The sequence below is a fragment of the Pteropus alecto genome, unplaced genomic scaffold, assembly GCF_000325575.1.
Source record: "Pteropus alecto unplaced genomic scaffold, ASM32557v1 scaffold326, whole genome shotgun sequence".
NCBI lineage: Eukaryota > Metazoa > Chordata > Mammalia > Chiroptera > Pteropodidae > Pteropus > Pteropus alecto.
In genome coordinates this window covers 239,457-257,671 of record NW_006438873.1, presented here as the reverse complement: position 1 = coordinate 257,671, position 18,215 = coordinate 239,457, and the positions used below count along the sequence as shown (strand labels likewise).

General features: G+C 43.4%; 2 protein-coding genes and 1 pseudogene across 8 annotated transcripts in view; 2 read left to right on the top strand and 1 right to left on the bottom strand.

Moving 5' to 3' along the window:
* The window catches only part of ZNF805 (zinc finger protein 805), a 54,106-nt gene that overhangs the window by 22,729 nt on the left and 13,162 nt on the right, over positions 1–18,215 (top strand). Inside the window, exons 1-3 of one of the 3 annotated variants that reach the window (XM_006915914.3) lie at positions 10,206–10,772; positions 12,175–12,301; positions 14,970–15,065. The exons of 1 other annotated variant lie outside the window; for it this stretch is intronic. In XM_006915914.3, the coding sequence (XP_006915976.1) occupies positions 10,566–10,772; positions 12,175–12,301; positions 14,970–15,065 (430 nt within the window). In that variant the 5' untranslated portion in view covers positions 10,206–10,565. Of the gene's footprint in view, positions 1–10,205; positions 10,773–12,174; positions 12,302–14,969; positions 15,066–18,215 lie in introns of those variants that run through there. One more of the 3 variants, XM_025049595.1, reaches the window with a different exon arrangement.
* On the bottom strand, positions 850–968 carry LOC112483095 (annotated as a pseudogene).
* On the top strand, positions 2,905–8,397 carry AURKC (aurora kinase C). 5 transcript variants are annotated; one of them, XM_025049621.1, is made up of 8 exons: positions 2,905–3,101; positions 3,208–3,325; positions 3,442–3,481; positions 3,730–3,921; positions 4,266–4,404; positions 5,147–5,295; positions 7,277–7,448; positions 7,641–7,943. In XM_025049621.1, the coding sequence occupies exons 2-8, from the start codon at positions 3,277–3,279 to the stop codon at positions 7,809–7,811; spliced, it is 912 nt and encodes a 303-aa protein (XP_024905389.1). In that variant the 5' UTR covers positions 2,905–3,101; positions 3,208–3,276; the 3' UTR covers positions 7,812–7,943. The 5 variants fall into 5 exon arrangements, with proteins under 5 accessions (XP_024905389.1, XP_024905388.1, XP_015448036.1 ...); XM_025049620.1 differs by having other exon boundaries at positions 2,909–3,101; positions 3,445–3,481; positions 7,274–7,448; positions 7,641–7,941; XM_015592550.2 differs by having other exon boundaries at positions 2,909–3,101; positions 7,274–7,448; positions 7,641–7,941.

Below are 18,215 nucleotides of genomic sequence, written 5' to 3'. Positions count from 1 at the left end.
CAGGAACTCAATTCTTTCAGCAAAGATGTGTGACAACATGTTCAAACATAACCAGTGAGGAAAGCTCACCCCAGCTTCCATGTCCATGGATTTTATTTATTTATTTATTTATTTTATCTTTCTAGATGTTTTTATTTCAAGAAGGAATGAAGTCCAGGAATTTGGAGACAGTCTCTGGCTTCTAGAAGGATTTTATTTATTTATTTATTTATTTATTTATTTATTTATTTATTTATTTATTTTTTATTGAGGCATGCAATACCTACGTGGCTGACTATGGACACTGTCTCCAGCATCCAGAGAAGGCCCAGTGTGGCCCAGGCCCTCAGGCATACAAAAACCACCATTGACCATGAGTCACATGTTAGCATAAATTACCTGGTCAAACAGATACAGACTCAGGTATAAAAATCACTCCTCCTAGGCAAGATGTTCCAGGGAATCAGAAGTGGTCTTCCTGGGGCTGGTCAAGTGCAAGTCTTTTTTGGAATGTGTAGCATTTGAGAACCTGGGGCCTGTTCAGTTAACACTTTCCCACACAGTCCACCCTCCTGGACCTTAACCTAAGCTCTGTTACGTGAAAACAGCCATATTTGCCTGAGCATCTACATATAATAAAGTATTTCTGTAATAGGTACACTATAGTATCATTGGGAATATGCCCAACATTGAAGGAGGCAGTATGGGGTATGGCTAGATTTAAATAAACAATCAAAACATCCTAGAAAAGCCATTACATCCATATCTATATATTTTTTTAATTTTTTTTTAGGCAAGGCAACCCTTGGTAGACCTCACAGATTGCAAAGAGCTTGTCATCTTACAATCAATTTTTCTTTTTACTTTTTATGCCTACAGCACCTAGTCTTCCTAGGTGGTCTCCCATCCAAGTACTAATCAGGCCCGACCCTGCTTAGCTTCCGAGATCAGACGAGATCAGACTTATTCAGGGTAGCATGGCCATAGATACATATCCATATTTTTGTACTAATCTGATAACTCATTCCCTTGATCAACTGTTATTTGTACGTTGTGATAAACCACCTCCCCTGTCTCTACATTGGTTTAAGCAACCTTCCTCACACATCTGGAAAACAGTGAGAACTTCCTAACAGATCTCCTTCCTCCTCTCTTGTCCCTCCTATACTCTAATTTCCACACAACACTCAGATTGACCCTTTAACACAAAAAGTAAATCACATCAATGATGTGATCCCTATTTCACAGTACTAACTATATATATTTTTTTCTGTATTCTGGCTCTGGCATTTGAGGCCTCCCTGACTAGAGAGAGACTGCCCCTCCCAGGGCTTGTCAGTTCTTAGAGACAGCAAATAACTTGCCCAGGACCTGCCCTTCATCTGAAAATTAACCACCTCTGTTTGACTCTTAAACTCCAGGAAACAATATTCCTCTTCCCTAAAACTCCAAGACCATGTACCAGGCAAGCAACACCTCTGAAGCCCCAAAGCCCTACAGTATTTTCAAACCAGCCAGTCCTAAGCTGTTTATCTGGCCTGTTTTCTCTTTTCTGCAGAAAACACAGTAAAGGTGCTGGGTCATTCTTTCTTCTCTGCTTCTGCCTCCTGACCCACCCTGGTGCTTACCCTACATGGCTCTGGGTTGTGTGCCCTGACTACTGTTTGCTAGAGATCTGAGCATAAACTTCTTCCTTCATGACAATCACTTTCAAGTCTGCATGTCTTACCTTGTTAAACAAACCACAGGTTTGGAACACATTATATATTACATATTACATATTACAGTTTCCTTACAATGGACAAGAAGACTCTATACAATTTGTCTCCATTTATCTCTCCAATTTCTCCAACCATTCTATCTCTGCAGACGCAGCCCTAGCCACACTAGCTTTATTGCTTTTCCTCAGATATCCCAGCACTCTCCCAACCCAGGAATATCTTTCTCAAAGACCTAGGAGCTCTCTCTTTGAAATGAAGACATCAAATGAAATAGCATGCCTATCTCCTAGTTTCTATGGGAGGATAAGAGCCTAACTTCAATGGACACCTTGCTCCAAGCTGCAGAACTATCTTTTTGTGTAAAGAAATAAGTTTGTTTTCTCTTCTAGAAAACCAAAGTAATGGCAAATAGTCTCTCCAATTACCAGGTGAAATTGGGAATGAGCTATGTAACGAATGAATGGTGCCATCTTGTTTTCACACTTGAGCATTAATTACTACTTATTTTGAAAACCTATGTAGTAGGTTGTGTCTGCTCGGCTCTACAAAAGGGTGAGGTTTATTTTTATCTTTGCAATCTGTTAGCAGGTGTTTGTGATGCGCATCACATTCTGGTTGAACGTCAATAATAAACTTTTGTCTACTATCTTTGTGGAGAGGTTTTCTGGGTTGGGAGATTTTTTTCTTTTTTAATTATATTTCCCCAACAATTTATCCTGTTGCCTCTCTAAAGGAATTAAATTTCAAATGTTTTAGAAACTTCTGTATATGCCAAATAAATAGGTGTGTTGGGGGGAGAGCACGAGCACAGGATATAGGGGACCGAGGCACAAATTTCAGGGAAGCCCTCCCGAATGTGCGTGATAGAGGACACTGTGGAATGGCCTGAACTAGAAACGCCGTCCAAGCAGGGGACATTTGGGGGCGCACGCATTTTTGCAGCTTTCCAGCTACACAAAGAGCCCCATAAGCTTCCTATGATTGGTTTATATTCATTCATACGTGCGTCCCGTCATTTAGTTCCTGAATGCGTGCAATCACTGATATGTTTATGTATGTATTCATTCACTCAGCCCCACTTCCACCATAGCCTCTGCGAACCTTTTCGGGATTTCCCTTCCAGCGTCCAGTCGGGACCCGCAGTAGCCGCAAGCCACGCCTCCTTCCGGGTTCACGCGCTGCTGTTTCATTGGCCCAACGTCCTTGGTCCCGCCCTCATCTCCGGAGCGGAAGCTCCCATTTCTGTCTCTCCTATTGGACACGCTGCCTAAGCCTCAGAAATTAAAACCAATGGGAATCGCTCAGTAACTACACCCTCAGCCAATGGGCCCAGGGAGCGTAATATGAAAGGCCTGGCCAGCGGCCCTCGGAATTTCCTCCAACTCAGCGTGTCCTGGTCTGGTAAGTTACTCAGGACCCCCCCAGACGGTGCCTGAGGCCGCCGCGGAAGCAGATCGAGACTGGAAGAACCTCAGCCTGAGTGTTACCTCCTGCCACCGCTCTTTAGGATTACCCGGACCTGCACACCCAGTTCCACAGGGCGCAGGAAGGCGACTTTTCGTCACCATCTCTTCTCATGAGTCACTCACAAGCTATGGTGAAGTCCGACAGTGCTCAGCCCACGGGTGAGAGGGACAAGAACCAGGACCAGAGAAAGAGGGTTGAGAAAAAAGGCCTGGTGCCATTTGTGGGGAATGGGAGAGGACACAGAAGAAAATGTTGAAAGCTCTTTTTTTTTCAGCAGTTGCAGAAGGCCAAACTCTCCCCGGCGTGCCCACGACGTGAGTGCCTTTGGCGTTGTATCTGGGAGAGGAAGGGAAGTGGGATGGAGAGGTGAAGAGCAAGCTGTGCGTGTGAAGTGTTGGCTCATGGGACTGAGAGCTGCTGACCAGACACCCTGGCCGGGCCCTTGAGAAGAGAAAGGAGCAGAGGGAGAGGAAAGTGGAAGAGGAAGGCGAGCGTTCGGGGTCCCTGACTCTCTCCCTCCACCTCCCTTCCAAACTGAGGCTTTTTTTTCTTCCCCTGTCAGGCGGCAACTCACAATTGATGACTTTGAAATCGGGCGTCCTCTGGGCAAGGGAAAATTTGGGAATGTGTACCTGGCTCGGCTCAAGGAAAGCCATTTCATTGTGGCCTTGAAAGTCCTCTTCAAGTCCCAGATAGAGAAGGAAGGAATGGAACATCAGCTACGCAGAGAAATTGAAATCCAGTCGCATCTACAGTAAGGACAGTCTCTGCATGAGAGTCCCACACTGGTTCTCTACTCTTGTTCTTCTGTAGCCTCATCCATCTGTGACATCTAAACCCAGCATTTCCCCCAATACAACTCCCAAATACGCCTTTTATTTCCACCTTAAAGATTTTTCTCCAGTTTTTTACAGTTAGACCATGTAAAGCTCCTTGTGTCACACACCAAATGCCTGTTCCCTGTTCTCCCCTCAGGCACTCCCAGATCAGGCTATTATTAGTCTGGTCCCAGCGCAATTTGCTTTTTGTGTGACCAGTCACAGCATCATGATTTGGGCCTCAGGGAGGAGTCTGACCTTTCCTCCATCTCTCCTCCAGACATCCCAATATCCTTCGCCTGTACAACTACTTCCATGATGCGCGCCGTGTGTACCTGATTCTAGAATATGCTCCAAGGGGTGAGCTTTACCGGGAGCTGCAAAAGAGCCAGACATTAGATGAGCAGCGTACAGCCACGGTGAGGTGGGGTGGGAGATTGGGGCTCTGGGGTCCATGAGTTTACCATGAGCTAATGGGGGGAGGTCACTACGTGTGGCTCTCATGAATGTCCAGATTGCTTTTTTTTAAATCCAAATTTTATAAATTTTATATAATGACATATATATCTCTTAAAATTTCACATTCGGATATGCTAATTATCCCCAGAATATTAATAAGCAGTGTGTATAAGTTTGAATTCTTTGGTTGTAAGCAACAGAATCTAACTCCACTGCCTTATGCAGAGAAACATATTGAAAGGCTATGAGGGAGTCTGCTGAATAAATGAGTGGAACTTGTCTTAGATAGAGGAAATGAGATTTCTAGAAGGCTCCACGTGATCCAGAGCAGTGATCATCGCAGCAGAATGGTTGAGTCAGCTCGCTGCCAGAATGAATGATCTTTTGGCTTTCCTCCTGTTTTTGTATCATTTCCTCGGGCCTCAAGTCCTGTGGAAGATCATCTGATTGGCTCGGTATAGTCCTATGTCTGGCTACAGCTAGGGCATCCTTTATGTCTCCTTTAGCATCCATCCTACGAGACCACATAAAATGGGGAAGAGAAAATCCTCCCCCACCAAAAATTATGGTGCTGTTAAGGAGGTAATGGAGTTGGTTACCAGGAAATAAAAGATTCCACTACAGTTGTACAATGCATGATGAGTATTTTTACCTCGGTAGTCTTGACAGTTTTGATCTCAGACTTTTTTTCTCGCCTCACAGATAATGGAAGAGTTGGCAGATGCTCTGACCTACTGCCATGAGAATAAGGTGATTCACAGGGATATTAAGCCAGAAAACCTGCTGCTGGGATTCAGGGGCGAGGTGAAGATTGCAGACTTTGGCTGGTCTGTGCATACCCCCTCTCTGAGGTAGGTCAGGTGGTGGTGGGGTGGGCCTGGGTGCTGGTTAGGAATGAACCAATTTAATACATTCCACGTGTAAGATCCAGCTACAAACCTAGGTTTCTATTTAAATACAGTAATGCACTGCATAATAATGTTTTGGTCAAAGATGGACCGCATATACGATGGTAGTCCCATAAGATTATCATGGAGCTGAAAAATTCGTATCTCTTAGCGACACAACCAACATGATGTTGTAATGCAATGCATTACTCGTGTCTGTGGTGATGATGGTATAAACAAACCTACTGTGCTGTCAGTCCTATGAAAGTATGGCACATACTTTATGTACAGTACATAATACTTGATAATGCCAATAAATTACTATGTTACTGGTTTATGTATTTACTATACCATACTGATGCAATTCTGGAAGGATTACATCTGACTACATCAAGAACCTTGCTTGGGCTTGGGGTGATGTCATCAAGGAAAGTATGAATGGTAAGACACTCAGCAGGTTCATCCAGGACTTTAAAGAATTCGCCAAGGATGATGAGGTTGCAAAAATCAACAAGGCTGTGGTTGAGATGGCAAACAACTTTACCCTGGGCGTGGATGAGGATGACAATGAGGAACTCCTGGAGGTGATTCCTGAGGAACTGACCAATGAGGAGTTGATGGAACTAGAGCAGGAGCGTATAGCTGAAGAAGAGGCAAGAGCAAAGGACGCTGCAGAAGATAAAGAACCCTGAAGAAAATTCACAAAAAGGGTTTAGCAGAAGCTTTTGCAGACTTCAACAAGCTCCTTAAAAAATTTGAAAACATGGACTCTAACACAGAAGATTCATTAGTAGAGAGGAATGTTCATGGTACATTATCTGCTTATAAGCAAATTTATGATGAAAAAAAGAAAACCAAGTAAACCACCATGGACATATTTCTGAATTATTTCAGCAGAATTATGCAAGTGAAGATGCAATCCTTTATCTTCTTTCCTTTTTAAAATAGCAAAGGAAAAACAGAAGATTGGCTGACTGGTAAGTATCCCCACTAAGTGTACAGTATTTATAAAGCTTATAGTAGTATCCAGTCATATCCTAGGCTTTCACACTCACTCTGCATTTCACTCACGCACTGACTTACCCAGTGACTTCCAGTCCTGCAAGCTCAATGGTAAGTGCCCTATACAGGTGTCAAGTTGTTTTTATCTTTCATCCTGTATCTTTACTGTATATGTTTTACGTTTAGATACACAAATACCATTGTATAAGTATTGCCTACAGTATTTAGTACAGTAAGATACTGTACAGGTTTTGTAGCCTAGGAGCAATAGGTTATACCAGGCAGCCTATGTGTGTAGTAGGCTATACCTTCTATGTTTGTGTAAGTGCACTCTTATGTTCACACAATGACAAAATCGCCTGATCATGCATTTCTGAGATGCATCTCTCCCCATCGCCTGATCATGCATTTCTGAGATGCATCTCTCCCCATCGTCAGGTGCTGCATAACTGGACTGCCTTTTTCAAATGCATGTGTTTAATATGTATTCGGAGACTGAAAGAATGTGGTTCAACCATATCTTTTATTTTTTGATCTCCGATAACATTACTTTACCAATAAGTTTCCATGTAAATAAAGAACTATTGCTCCATAATTCCAGGAAGTTTATTGTATGAATAAATCATAATTCTTTTACGTGATCTTTTTTTGATGCACCATCAGTTTGTTCTAAATCTTTGATGCCCAGATTATTCTTGTGAAAACACCCTGGATCATGGGCTAAATAATGGTATGACTAATTCCAAAGTATGAAAATGGTGGGTCCCAGTACTTGCCTTCTCTGAACTTTGATCCGTATTAAAACTTGGTGTTTCCACTCTAGGGCAGGGACTTCTCAGGATTTCCTAGGGTCTCCCGTCTCACTAGAAGCTGGGGAAGAGGGATTTCCTTTGTTCTGGGCCTCTGCACAGTGCTCACTTCTCTCTCTGCCTTCTTCCAGAAGAAATACAATGTGCGGGACTCTGGACTACTTGCCCCCAGAAATGATTGAGGGGAGAACATACAATGAGAAGGTGGATCTGTGGTGCATTGGGGTGCTCTGCTATGAGCTGCTGGTGGGAAGTCCACCCTTTGAGAGCACTTCCCACTCTGAGACCTGCAGACGCATCCTCAAGGTGAGATGGCCACATTCTGGGCATTCATGGAGGAGCCAGTCATTGGTGGCTGGTAGGCTCTGCAGAGTATAGGACACACATGAAATTTGTTTACTAAGATCCAGAGCAGTGCCTTGATCCTTCTCCAAGAACAGAGAGAACATGGATCAAAGAAATTAACCACAGTTCTCGTTTCTTTTCTGGCCTCATCAGGTTGATGTAAGATTTCCTCCATCATTCCCTTTGGGGGCCCAGAACTTGATCAGCAAACTCCTCAGATACCAGCCCTTGGAGCGGCTGCCTTTGGCCCAGATCCTGCAGCATCCCTGGGTTCAGGCCCACTCTCGGAGAGTGCTGCCTCCATCTGCTCACATGGCTTCCTGAACCCTGTCCACCCCTGTTCCTTTGTGTTTGTTCAGGGAGCTCTCCTGGCTTTGCTATCTCATCTGCCTTTTGTTTCTTCTCTTTTAAAATATAAGATGCTAATTAATAAAAGCCGAATCATTTTGTACCAGGTCTTTATAGTTGTGAAGTTGGTATGTAACTGGGTAGAATCATTATTTCTGTAGAACTCTTTTTCCATGAGAGGGGCCCCAAATGATGCCCCTCCTAGCCCCCAAGGATGGTGACTTAACCACTCTTCCTTGAAAACTAGTGACTACTTTCTACAGATAAGCACCCCAGTGGTGAATGATGTGCCACCTATCACATTGACTCCTACACTCATCTTACTATTTCCTGTGTTTTCAGGAGTACGCCATTTGTAAAACAGGACTTTGATAAACCCAGAGGCTTCACTTTTTTTATACTGACATCCAACATTTGACTGTCTTCAAGGTAAAACGTCTCACTGTACATCAGTGCCATCCAATTCTCAAATAATGTCACATCTGCATGGTGTGTAACCTTCTGATTGTATCAGAAGAAATCATCCCTAATAATAAATGTAACATCACCTTTTCTGAAATCACACCTTCTGCTTGCAGCAATTTAGGGAATGTTCTTCCAGCCTTCCCTTGTATCCCTCTGGCAGTTGCTCCTTTCATCCTCGATAAGCTGACTGTACTAGAGTAAACATCTAGACTCAGCTAAGAGCTTAAATATGTATTCTGTTCATTGTAGGCATTGAAACTGCAGTGGCTCCTGACTAAAAATGGAGTTTGCCTTGGTAATGTTACTCCTGCCACTGTATGCTACATTCTCCTCAATGTGAAATGTTCAGCAGATGCAGGATGATATCCCTATGATATGCAGACCCACTCATTAAATATAAATAAGTCAGCCTTTCTACTCAGATGCACAGCCCTTGTACTGCAAATCTGTCATTTAAGTGTCCCAAGACATTGGCTCATGGGTTTTCAGCTGCATCTTCTGTGCTTTCTAGCTTCATCTTCTTATCAGTTTTCTTGACTTAATATTTCAATTAAACATTTGGCAATTCCTAATAAATTAACTGGTTCATAGGAACCCTGCAATATTACTCATTTCTAGTGCTGGATAAACTCACATCAGCAGGGACATTTTGGACAGTAGATAAGGATAGAAAAATCAACTAAGGCCTCAACATTGAATACCAGATGATATAAGTTTTAATAAAGAAAAATCTGACATGCTTTACAGTAGGATTTCAAAGATCTCCAATAACTATATATAGCTTTTCTCATCCACATTGATTTCCGACATTCTACCTCTCATGACACAATATACAAATCTTAGCTTTAATATCTGTTTTACATCCTAACCCCAAACCATTTCATAACTATAAGGGTCAACCACATGTGAAAAGAAGAATTATGTTTTTCTTCCAATATAGGTAAGTTACGATCGCCAATGATGATTAGCATTATTCCTTGTGTGCTAATTAAGCCACGTTTCTCTATAATCTTTTATAAACAGCATCTTCTAGGAAATTAACTCCACCTCAATCCATGACTTGACATCCTGCCTCTATGCTTTCTTCCACTTTAAAAATTAAATCTCTTGATTTTTTGAAGTTTCCATTTTCATAACTGCATGTATTCTCTACACATTAGAAGCTGGATTTTATTACCTGACCTTCACAATCATGAGAAGAAAACAAAAGAAGTCAGAGATTGATTTATAAGACTTTGGGCAATATAATTCTAGAAGGAACGTTAGAATTCCTAACATGGCTGTTGGTTTCTTGTCTGCCACTACATAATGTTGGGTTGGTTCATAATTCACCCCTGTCTTTTCCTTTCTCCACCTATTCTCATTTTTTTGGTGGTATCGTGATTTGAAATAACAGAATACTCTGACAACTCCCAAATTTACATATCCACGCACAATCCCTCTCCCAATGTTCAGACGTAGGTTGAAGTGCCTATGTGACACGCTTTGTGGTCTTACCGATTATTTCAAACTGACCATGCTGGAAAGTGGAGTCTTCCAAATCACCCCTACATGCAGCCTCCCCATCTCAGGGATGGCAAACCACTCATCCGGTGATCTGGGATTAAGAGTATTACCCAGAAGTCCCGGCATCACGTGGAGGTGACTTTGGGCCAAAGAAGGCCCAAGAGACTTGTCCTTGTGGCACACTACGTCCGAGGGGAACTTCCGGTGTCCTACTTTTGGTGGTTAATTTGACTGCTCATTTATCCGCATCTCCTACAAGAGGATCTAAAAAAGAGATGAGGCGCACGGAGCAGTCAGGAGGCAAGCAGAGGGCCGGATGTCGCACCTTTGCACTTGCCCCGACCAAGGGTGAAAGTCTCCATCTCTTGAGTCTCACTTTCCTTGGGCGGAGAACCAAGGGCCTCGCCTCCTCTCCTTGGTTTCCCTGTGTCGTATGAAGAGACGTGACGAGGCGGGTGTGACCCGCCGCTCTGGGCCTGGTAAAGCTTTTACACTGGGGACAACCGGCTATGGAACGCGATCTCCGGTGGCTTCGTTGTAGAGAAAAAACTACATTACCCAGAAGGCTCTGCATGGCGAGTGTGCAGCGGGCGCTGTGCCAAAGACGGCTCAGGACAGGGGTATTTCCTGTGGCCCGCTGAGGAAGCGGGATTTCCGGCGGCTTGGTGTATACGTCATTCTCGTGCGACGGTTCTGTCCACGCCAGCTGTCGGGAGGGCATCGCTGTTCTGTGGCCGCTTCCAGTGCGGCTCTTCGACAATGAGCAAGAAGATTAAGATGCACTTCCGCCCCTTTGAACGAGCTGCAAGCCTCTCGGTCAGCGGAGAAGGTGACAGTCAGCCGAGGTCACCCCGAGGGCGAGGTAGGGGCGGCGGTCGGCTGAGCGCGCCTCTGTCACCGCCTCTTCGGGCCTGGCTCTCTCCACAGGGTCCCGTGATGGCGGCGGCGTGGACGGACCCAGCGCAGGTGAGTGGCGGTTGTTTTGGTCATTGCAGGTTCTCTGCTGGTTCGGAGAGGTCTCCTGGGCAGGGTGGAGCCAAGACAGCCATTGGATTCTCCTTTGTCCTTGTCGTTTATTTACAAGTGGAGTTGGCTTGTCACTTTATCTCCAGTCTTAGGACATGAGAGACTATACAAACGGACAGTAGACGGACCAGATAGAAATTTGAACTTTGACCCACAACCTGCTGCATCCTGCCCAGTAAACCAGCCCCTTACTTACAATAAGCAATCCAGGAAGCTAGCCTGCTCTAAGTCAACTAACCGGAAGCCAGATTAAATTTATAGTGACAGTCCAGGAAGCTAAACAGTTACTTCTGTAACTATCGGTCCAAAATGGCCGAGACTTGATTAATTACTAACTCTCCAATTTTTTCCCCACTTCCGACTTAAGACTAACCGGAGAAAACCATATGTGCACCCCTAACCAATCATATAGGATGTTATGTGACTGCACATCAGAGAGTTTTCATTTGATACTCAGTGTTGAGACCCTAGTTGAATTTTCTGTCCTTACCTACTTTCCAAAATGTGCCAGGTGATGCGAGTTCATCCAGCACCAGAAATGAGTAATATTGCAGGGTTCCTATGTAAGAACCAGTTAATTTATTAGGAATTTCCAGGTGTTTAATTGAAATATTAAGTAGAGAAAATTGACAGGCTGAAGCTAGAAAGCAGAGATGTGAGCACTGAAGGTGCAAGTGAAAAAGCATGAGCCAATGTCTTGTGGCAGTTAAGTGTTAAATCTGCAGTAGTAGGGCTGTGCATCTGAGAGTGAGGTGGCTGTATCATGTATATTTAATTAGTGGGTCTGGTCATCACAAAGATATGGTCCTGAATCTGCTGGACGATTCACATTGAGAATGTGTAGAATACGGTGGTGGGAGTAACATTACCAAGGCAAACTCCATATGCAGTGTTTTTGTCAGACACTGGTGAAAACGATGGCTTATTGAACTGGGGACTTTTAGTCGCTTTAAGTTATGATGTGAAGTCCTCGGCATGGGGCAGGCACATAGCAGGACCGATGAGACTCAGGTGCTGCTGTTGTTACCATAGTGGTATCATTGCTTTCTCATCTTCTGACATTTTAGAGTCCTCACTGTCTGCATTTCAAAGTCTTTGTGTCATTTCTACTGTCATGTGTCATTTTCCAGTGGCTTCCACATAGGAGGCTTCTCTTTTACACTGTTTTATTATGTCCAGAGCATTGTCCACCTCCCCCTTGAGCCCAGCACATAGTTTGTCCCTCAGGAGGTGTTGGATGATTGGGGCCTTAATGTCCGCACCTGTACCATGATGCAGAGTGAGCTCTGATTCCATGCAACAGCCCCAAGGCCAACGCTACCACCTCTCTTTGACTTTCCAGATGTCTGTGACCTTCGATGATGTGGCTGTGACTTTTACCCAGGAGGAGTGGGGGCAGCTGGACTTGTCCCAGAGGACCCTGTACCAGGAAGTGATGCTAGAAAACTGTGGGCACCTAGTATCTCTGGGTAAGTCCTCCCCACTCTGCCATGGTAGGCTCCTAGAAAGTGTGGAAGGAAATGGGGGTGTTCCACAGACCCCAAAGGCAGGATGTCTGGGGAATCCCTTGAGGGACTGACTGACCCAGGAACTGGAAACCACACGATTATGCCCCGGTTCCCGGGTCTCTTGTCCTGGCTTCGTTCTCTGGGTCTGCTCAGGTTTCTTTATTCAGAATGGCTTTTTCTCTTCAGCGAGTTTGCGATAGGACTGGGCACCTCAGTCCCTGCTGTCTGTGGCTCCCAGACTCCCTGTCTCTCCTTCTTTGCATGTTTATGTTGTTTCTCTTTCTTTCTTTGCTACTGAGCTCTCTGGGGCATCCTTGAGGCAGGAATGGCTATCTGAGCCCATTATCCCTGGACCTGTCACCCCAGTGTCCAACACAGACTGGCCTCTGTCTGAGCTCCCTACTTTGGATTCCAGAGGGGGACCTGACTGAGTGAATCTGGTGGGCTCATATGTCCCCTCCAGGCCAGTCGTCAGGCCATGTGTGATGGGATGCTCTTCCAGTGAGTATGAGGCAGGCCCCTGGAAGGTCTTCGTCCTGGTGGCCCCAGGTGTTGTTCTGTTGTTCTGAACCACATGGCCTCTTTATCTCACATGCTCTCTTGACCGTCTCTGTCTCCTAAGTCCTGTCAGAGAGAGAGGTTAGAGCGGTGCTTTTCAGCAGCCGGCAGTTTGTCCCCCAGGAGACATTTCACCATACGTGTGGCCACTTTTGATTGTCACACATGTGTGGGCGTAGTACTGGCATCTAGTAGACTGACTGACCCAGGAACTGGGAACCACATGACTCTAGTGGGTAGAGTCCAGTGATGCTGCTACATTCAACAAACAAGACAAGACAGGCTCCTTGACAAAGGATTGTGCAGCCCAAGGTGTCAAGCGGGCCAAGGTCAAGAAACCCCAGCTTGGGTGTGGCTCTGCATGAAGATAATCAGAGTGCAGTCAGCCCAAGGGGAAAGGATGGTAAATCTAGGGCTTAGGATAAGGTATACCTATTTTTAGAGAGCCGTAATTAAGATTCATGTCAGTGAGAAGAGATTAAACCAAGTTAGGAAATGTTTGATATATTTAGCTATTTTATTACAAAATTTTAAAAAATGATAGTCTACTACCTGGCCCTCCTTACCTCATCACTCACCTCCACGTGCTTTCCTCAGGCTCACGCCACTCAGTCATGCTGGCTTCAAGCCAGCTGCCCCAGCCACACACTTGCTTGAGTCTCTGCAGGTGCTGTTTGTTCTGTCTGCTTGGCGGATGTTCTTGGATATTTTCCCCTTTCACATAGTCCCTCCATTCAACACAGTCACCTCCTCAGCATCCTGCTCACAAAATCCCTACGTATTTCTTTCTAAGCCAGTGGTTCTCACTGAGGGATGATGTAGTCTCGCAGGGAAGACACGGCAATGTCAGGAGTCATTTTTGTTTGTCACAACTGGGATGACAATGCTTCAAGCGTCTAGTAGGTGGAGACTTGGAATGCTGCTAAACATCCTGATAATGCACAGGACACACATTCTCCTTCCCCATCTCTTCAGAGAGTTTTCTGTATCTAAAATCAATCATGCCGAGGTTGAGAAACTCCAATTAGACACTTCATCGGGGACACTGAGGGACAACTGCAGGAATCTATTCCTTTATTTTCTCTCTTTCCTTTCTCCTAATTTTTGAGAGAAAATCTAGATTCCATTTCCTCCTTCATGGAGCGTTTGGAAGATAAAGGCCTGGAGCCAGAACCCTGGTATTCAGTCCAGCTCTGGTCCTTGAAAACTGTGTGGCCCCAGACAAGTTACTGAGCCTGTCTGTGCCTCAGTGTGCTCATTGGTAAATGAAGTAATATGGTATCTCCTTCCCAGGTCTATGGCAAGGGTAAGTGGGCAACTTACGCAAAGCGCTCAGAACAGTGCCTACTGTGATGCAGGTTAGCGATTGAGAAGCCCGCTGTGACCACTACTGTTATTACTCTCATCAGGATTCTCTTTACCCTCATGTCTGGACCAGCACCTTCTGGAGCAGAGTTGTGTAGCTTTGTTGTAAACCAGCACAGAGAGCAGAGATGGCTATACCTGGGTTTCTGTATTGGCCCTGCTATTCACCACTTCTCTGCTCTTTGGCAAATCATGTTATCTGCTTGAGCCTTGGTTTCTTCATCTGTAATGGTGCTGATCACAGTACGTACTTGCTGGGGACGCTATGTGGAAATCCTGAGAGAATCCTTATTTTGTCTGTGGTCTATAGGAAGAACGATATAAAACATAGCTTAGGATCTGAAAAAAGACCAAGGTCAATGAAAACTTTGTTCTGAATGGAAAGAGTCAGTATTTTAAATATGTCAGTTGTTTAAATTACTCCATAAATTTATTTCAATTTTGAAATGATATAATGCATTTAAATTGCTTGACACAGTCCTTTGAATGTGGTTATACTCTCTATATATTAGTTTTTGATTTAGTATTAGGAATAAAACCTCTGTGTCAATATGGCATATCTTTGTTCCAGGTCACCTGTCAGTTTTTGTTTGTGCATTTGGAAGCAGCTTCATTCGAGATCTTGTTCTCATCCTGAAGTCCCAGACTAGATTGGTGTTCTTTCTTTTCACAAAAATCCTCATGTCCTCTCTCTCTGCACGAACAGGGTGTCCTATTCCCAGACCTGAGCTGATCTACCAGCTGGAGCATGGACAGGAGTTGTGGATGGTGGACAGAGACCTCTCCCAAAGCACCTGTCCAGGTAGGAGCCGAGAGGTGGGCAAGTGGGAGTCCTCACAGTCTTGGGACCTGGAGGAGACCACTGGCCATGGATCCCCAGGGAAACTTCTTGTTGTGGCCTGTCTGGTGGTTTGGAAGCTGTGGAGCCCTTGGTCCCATGGGCCCTCTGACCTCATGGAGGACAGAGGTGTGTGAGCTAAGACCTGTTTTGGGCTCAAAGCCCAGCTCGCTGATCACCCACTCTGTGGCCGTAGCAGAGTCACACGATCTCATCGTGTCTTTGTGTGAGTTAAAACTAGCTACCAGATTAGAGAAACTCCAGTCTCAGTGCTTAGCCTACGGAAGCTGTTTCTCCCACTCACAGCTGTGTCTGTGTGGGTCATCAGGGAGCTGTGTACCACCCAGTTATTCAGGGATCCGGGTGCATTCTGCCATCAACATGTGGCTTTAGGTGCTCCTGACATCCTCCAGCTGGCAGAGGAGGATGGAGAGAGGAAGGGAGGATGTCACACCCACGCCCACAAACACCAGTTCCCCTCACATCCCACTGGCAGAACTAGGTGTTCGAGCACACTTAGCTGTGTGGGGCTGGGAAGTGTGGTGAAGCTGTGTGTCCAATTTGAGGAGGAAAGGGTTTGGTCAGTGTAGTTGACTACACTCAGTCTATTTGCAGAAAATGCTAGTAATAACAGTTTCCACGTCAACAGATCGTTAGGGCTGTAATCACATAAGGCATTCACATGTAAACCTACTGAGTGCAGTGTCTGAGCCATAGTAAGTGGCTCATGAAAAGTAAGCTGTTAGTACTATTTATTGCATAAGTTGAAATGATCATGTTGGCTTTTTCCTTCATTCTATTAATATGTGTTATGCTGATCAATTTTCATGTGTCAAACCATTCTTGCATTACAAGATTAAACCCCACTTGGTCATTGTGTATGATCTTTTTAATATGCTACTGGATTCAGTGTGTGCTAATATTTTGTTGAGGATTTTTGCCTCGGTGTTCATGAGGAATATTGGTCTGTAATTTTCTTTTCTTGTAGTGTCTTGGACTTTGATATCAGAGTAATGCTTGTCTCAGAATGTGTTTAGAAGTGTTTCTTCCTCTTTAGTTTTTTGGAAGCGTTTGAGAAGGATTGGTATTAGTTCTTTTTAAAAAATGTTTGGTAGAATTCACTAGCGAAGCCATCAGGTCCAAGGTTTTACTTTGTTGGGAGATTTTTTATTAGATTTCAGATTAATCTATTCAGATTTCTATTTCTTTGATTTCGTCTTTGTAGGTTTTGTTTCTAGGAATTTGTCCATTTCGTATAGGTTATCCAATTTGTTGGTATTCAGAGGTTCATAATATTCTCTTATACTCTTTTTTAAAATTTCTGTATAAGTAGGATCAACAGGAATGTCCCTACTTTCATTTCTGATTTTAATAATTTGAATATCTTTTTTTGTTGTTGTTGTTACTTCATCTGGCTAAAGTTCTGCCAATTTTGTTGACCTTTTTAAAGAACCAAGTTTTTGGGGTTTTTTTTATTTTCTCAATTTTTCTATTTTCTATATCATATATCTTTAATCTTTATTATTTTCTTCCTTCTGCTAGCTTTCGGTTTAATATGCTCTTTTCCTACTTCCCTATGTTGTCACATTAGGTTGTTGATTTGAAATATTTTTTGATGTTTAATCTAAGCATTTATGGCTATAAATTTCCCTCTTAACTCTGCTTCCACTGCATCCCATTAGTTTTGATATGATAAGTTTTTGTTTTTGTTAGAAACGAATCATCCTTGCATGATATCTTTTTAAATCTATTGAGACTATGCTCGTTTCAGCAGCACATATACTAAATCTACTGAGACTAAATTTGTGGCCTAACATACTGTCTACCCTGGAAAATATCCCATGTGATCTTAAGAAGAACGTGTATGCTATTGTTGTTAGGTAGAATGTTACATGTATGTTAGATACAGTTGGTTTATTAAATTGTTTAAGTCTTTACTTATTTTTTTGTCTGGTTATTTTATCTATTATTGAGAATGGAGTATCAGTCTTCATCTATTATTGTAGAATTGTCTCTTCCATTCTGTTAATTTTTGCTTCATATATTTTGATGGTCTGTAATTATGTATTTACAATTGATATATCTTATTGCTATATTATACTTTTTGTTAATACAGTCATGTACTGTATAATGCCATTTTGGTCAATGAAGGACTGCATATATTATGGTGGTTCCGTAAGATGATAATCTCATTATAATCTTTTATGCCATACTTTTAATGTACCTTTTCTATATTTAGAGACACAAATACTTACCATTATATTATAATCGCCTATAGTATTCAGTACAGTAACATGCTGTATATGTTTGTATCCTAGGAGCAATAGGCTGTACCATGTAGCCTAGGTGTGTAGTAGGCTATATCAGTGGTCCCAACCTTTTTGGCACCAGAGACCAATTCTCCTGTGAGAATCTAATGTCTGATGATCTGAGGTAGAGCTAAGTGGTGATGTTAGCACTGGGGAGTGGCTACAAATACAGATGAAGCTTTGCTCGCTTGTCTGCTGCTCACTTCCTGCTGTGTGGCCCAGTTCCTAACAGGCCATGGACCAATACTGGTCCACAGCCTGAGGATTGGGGACCCCTAAGCTATATCATCTAGGTTTCAGTAAATACACTCTGCGATGTTCACACAACAACGAAATCACCTAAAGACGTATTTCTCAGAACGTATCCCCGTTGTTAAGAGATGCATGACTGTATATAATGTCCTTCAGTATAACTTGTAGTCTTCTTTGATTTTAAATCTATTTTGTCTGATGTTTATATAGCCACCTTGCTCTCTTCTGGTTAGTATTTGTACAAAATATCTTTTTCCGTCTAGTTACTTTCAATATATTTGTGTCTTTGGATCTAAATTGAGTCTCTTACAGACAGCCTGTAGTTGAATCGTGTGTCTCTCAATTAGGTAGTTTAATTCATTTACATTTTAACTAATTTCTGATATGGAGATACTTCTGTTGTTTTGATATTTTTCTTTTCTTTTTTATTTCTTTTTTTTAAATGTTTTTAATTGAAGAAATTAAAATTTTTTTTCCCCCATCTACCTCCCCACTCCCCACACCCCTTACCCCTTGATAACCACTAGTCCACTGTACATGTCCATGAGTCTCT

Excerpts from the sequence above, each read along its gene's own strand:
- AURKC (XM_015592550.2), top strand. The coding sequence starts at position 3,277 with ATGAGTCACTCACAAGCTATGGTGAAGTCCGACAGTGCTCAGCCCACG. Across the intron at positions 3,482-3,729 it reads CTCCCCGGCGTGCCCACGAC|GCGGCAACTCACAATTGATG; the intron begins GTGAGTGCCTTT and ends TTCCCCTGTCAG. Across the intron at positions 3,922-4,265 it reads GAAATCCAGTCGCATCTACA|ACATCCCAATATCCTTCGCC; the intron begins GTAAGGACAGTC and ends TCTCTCCTCCAG.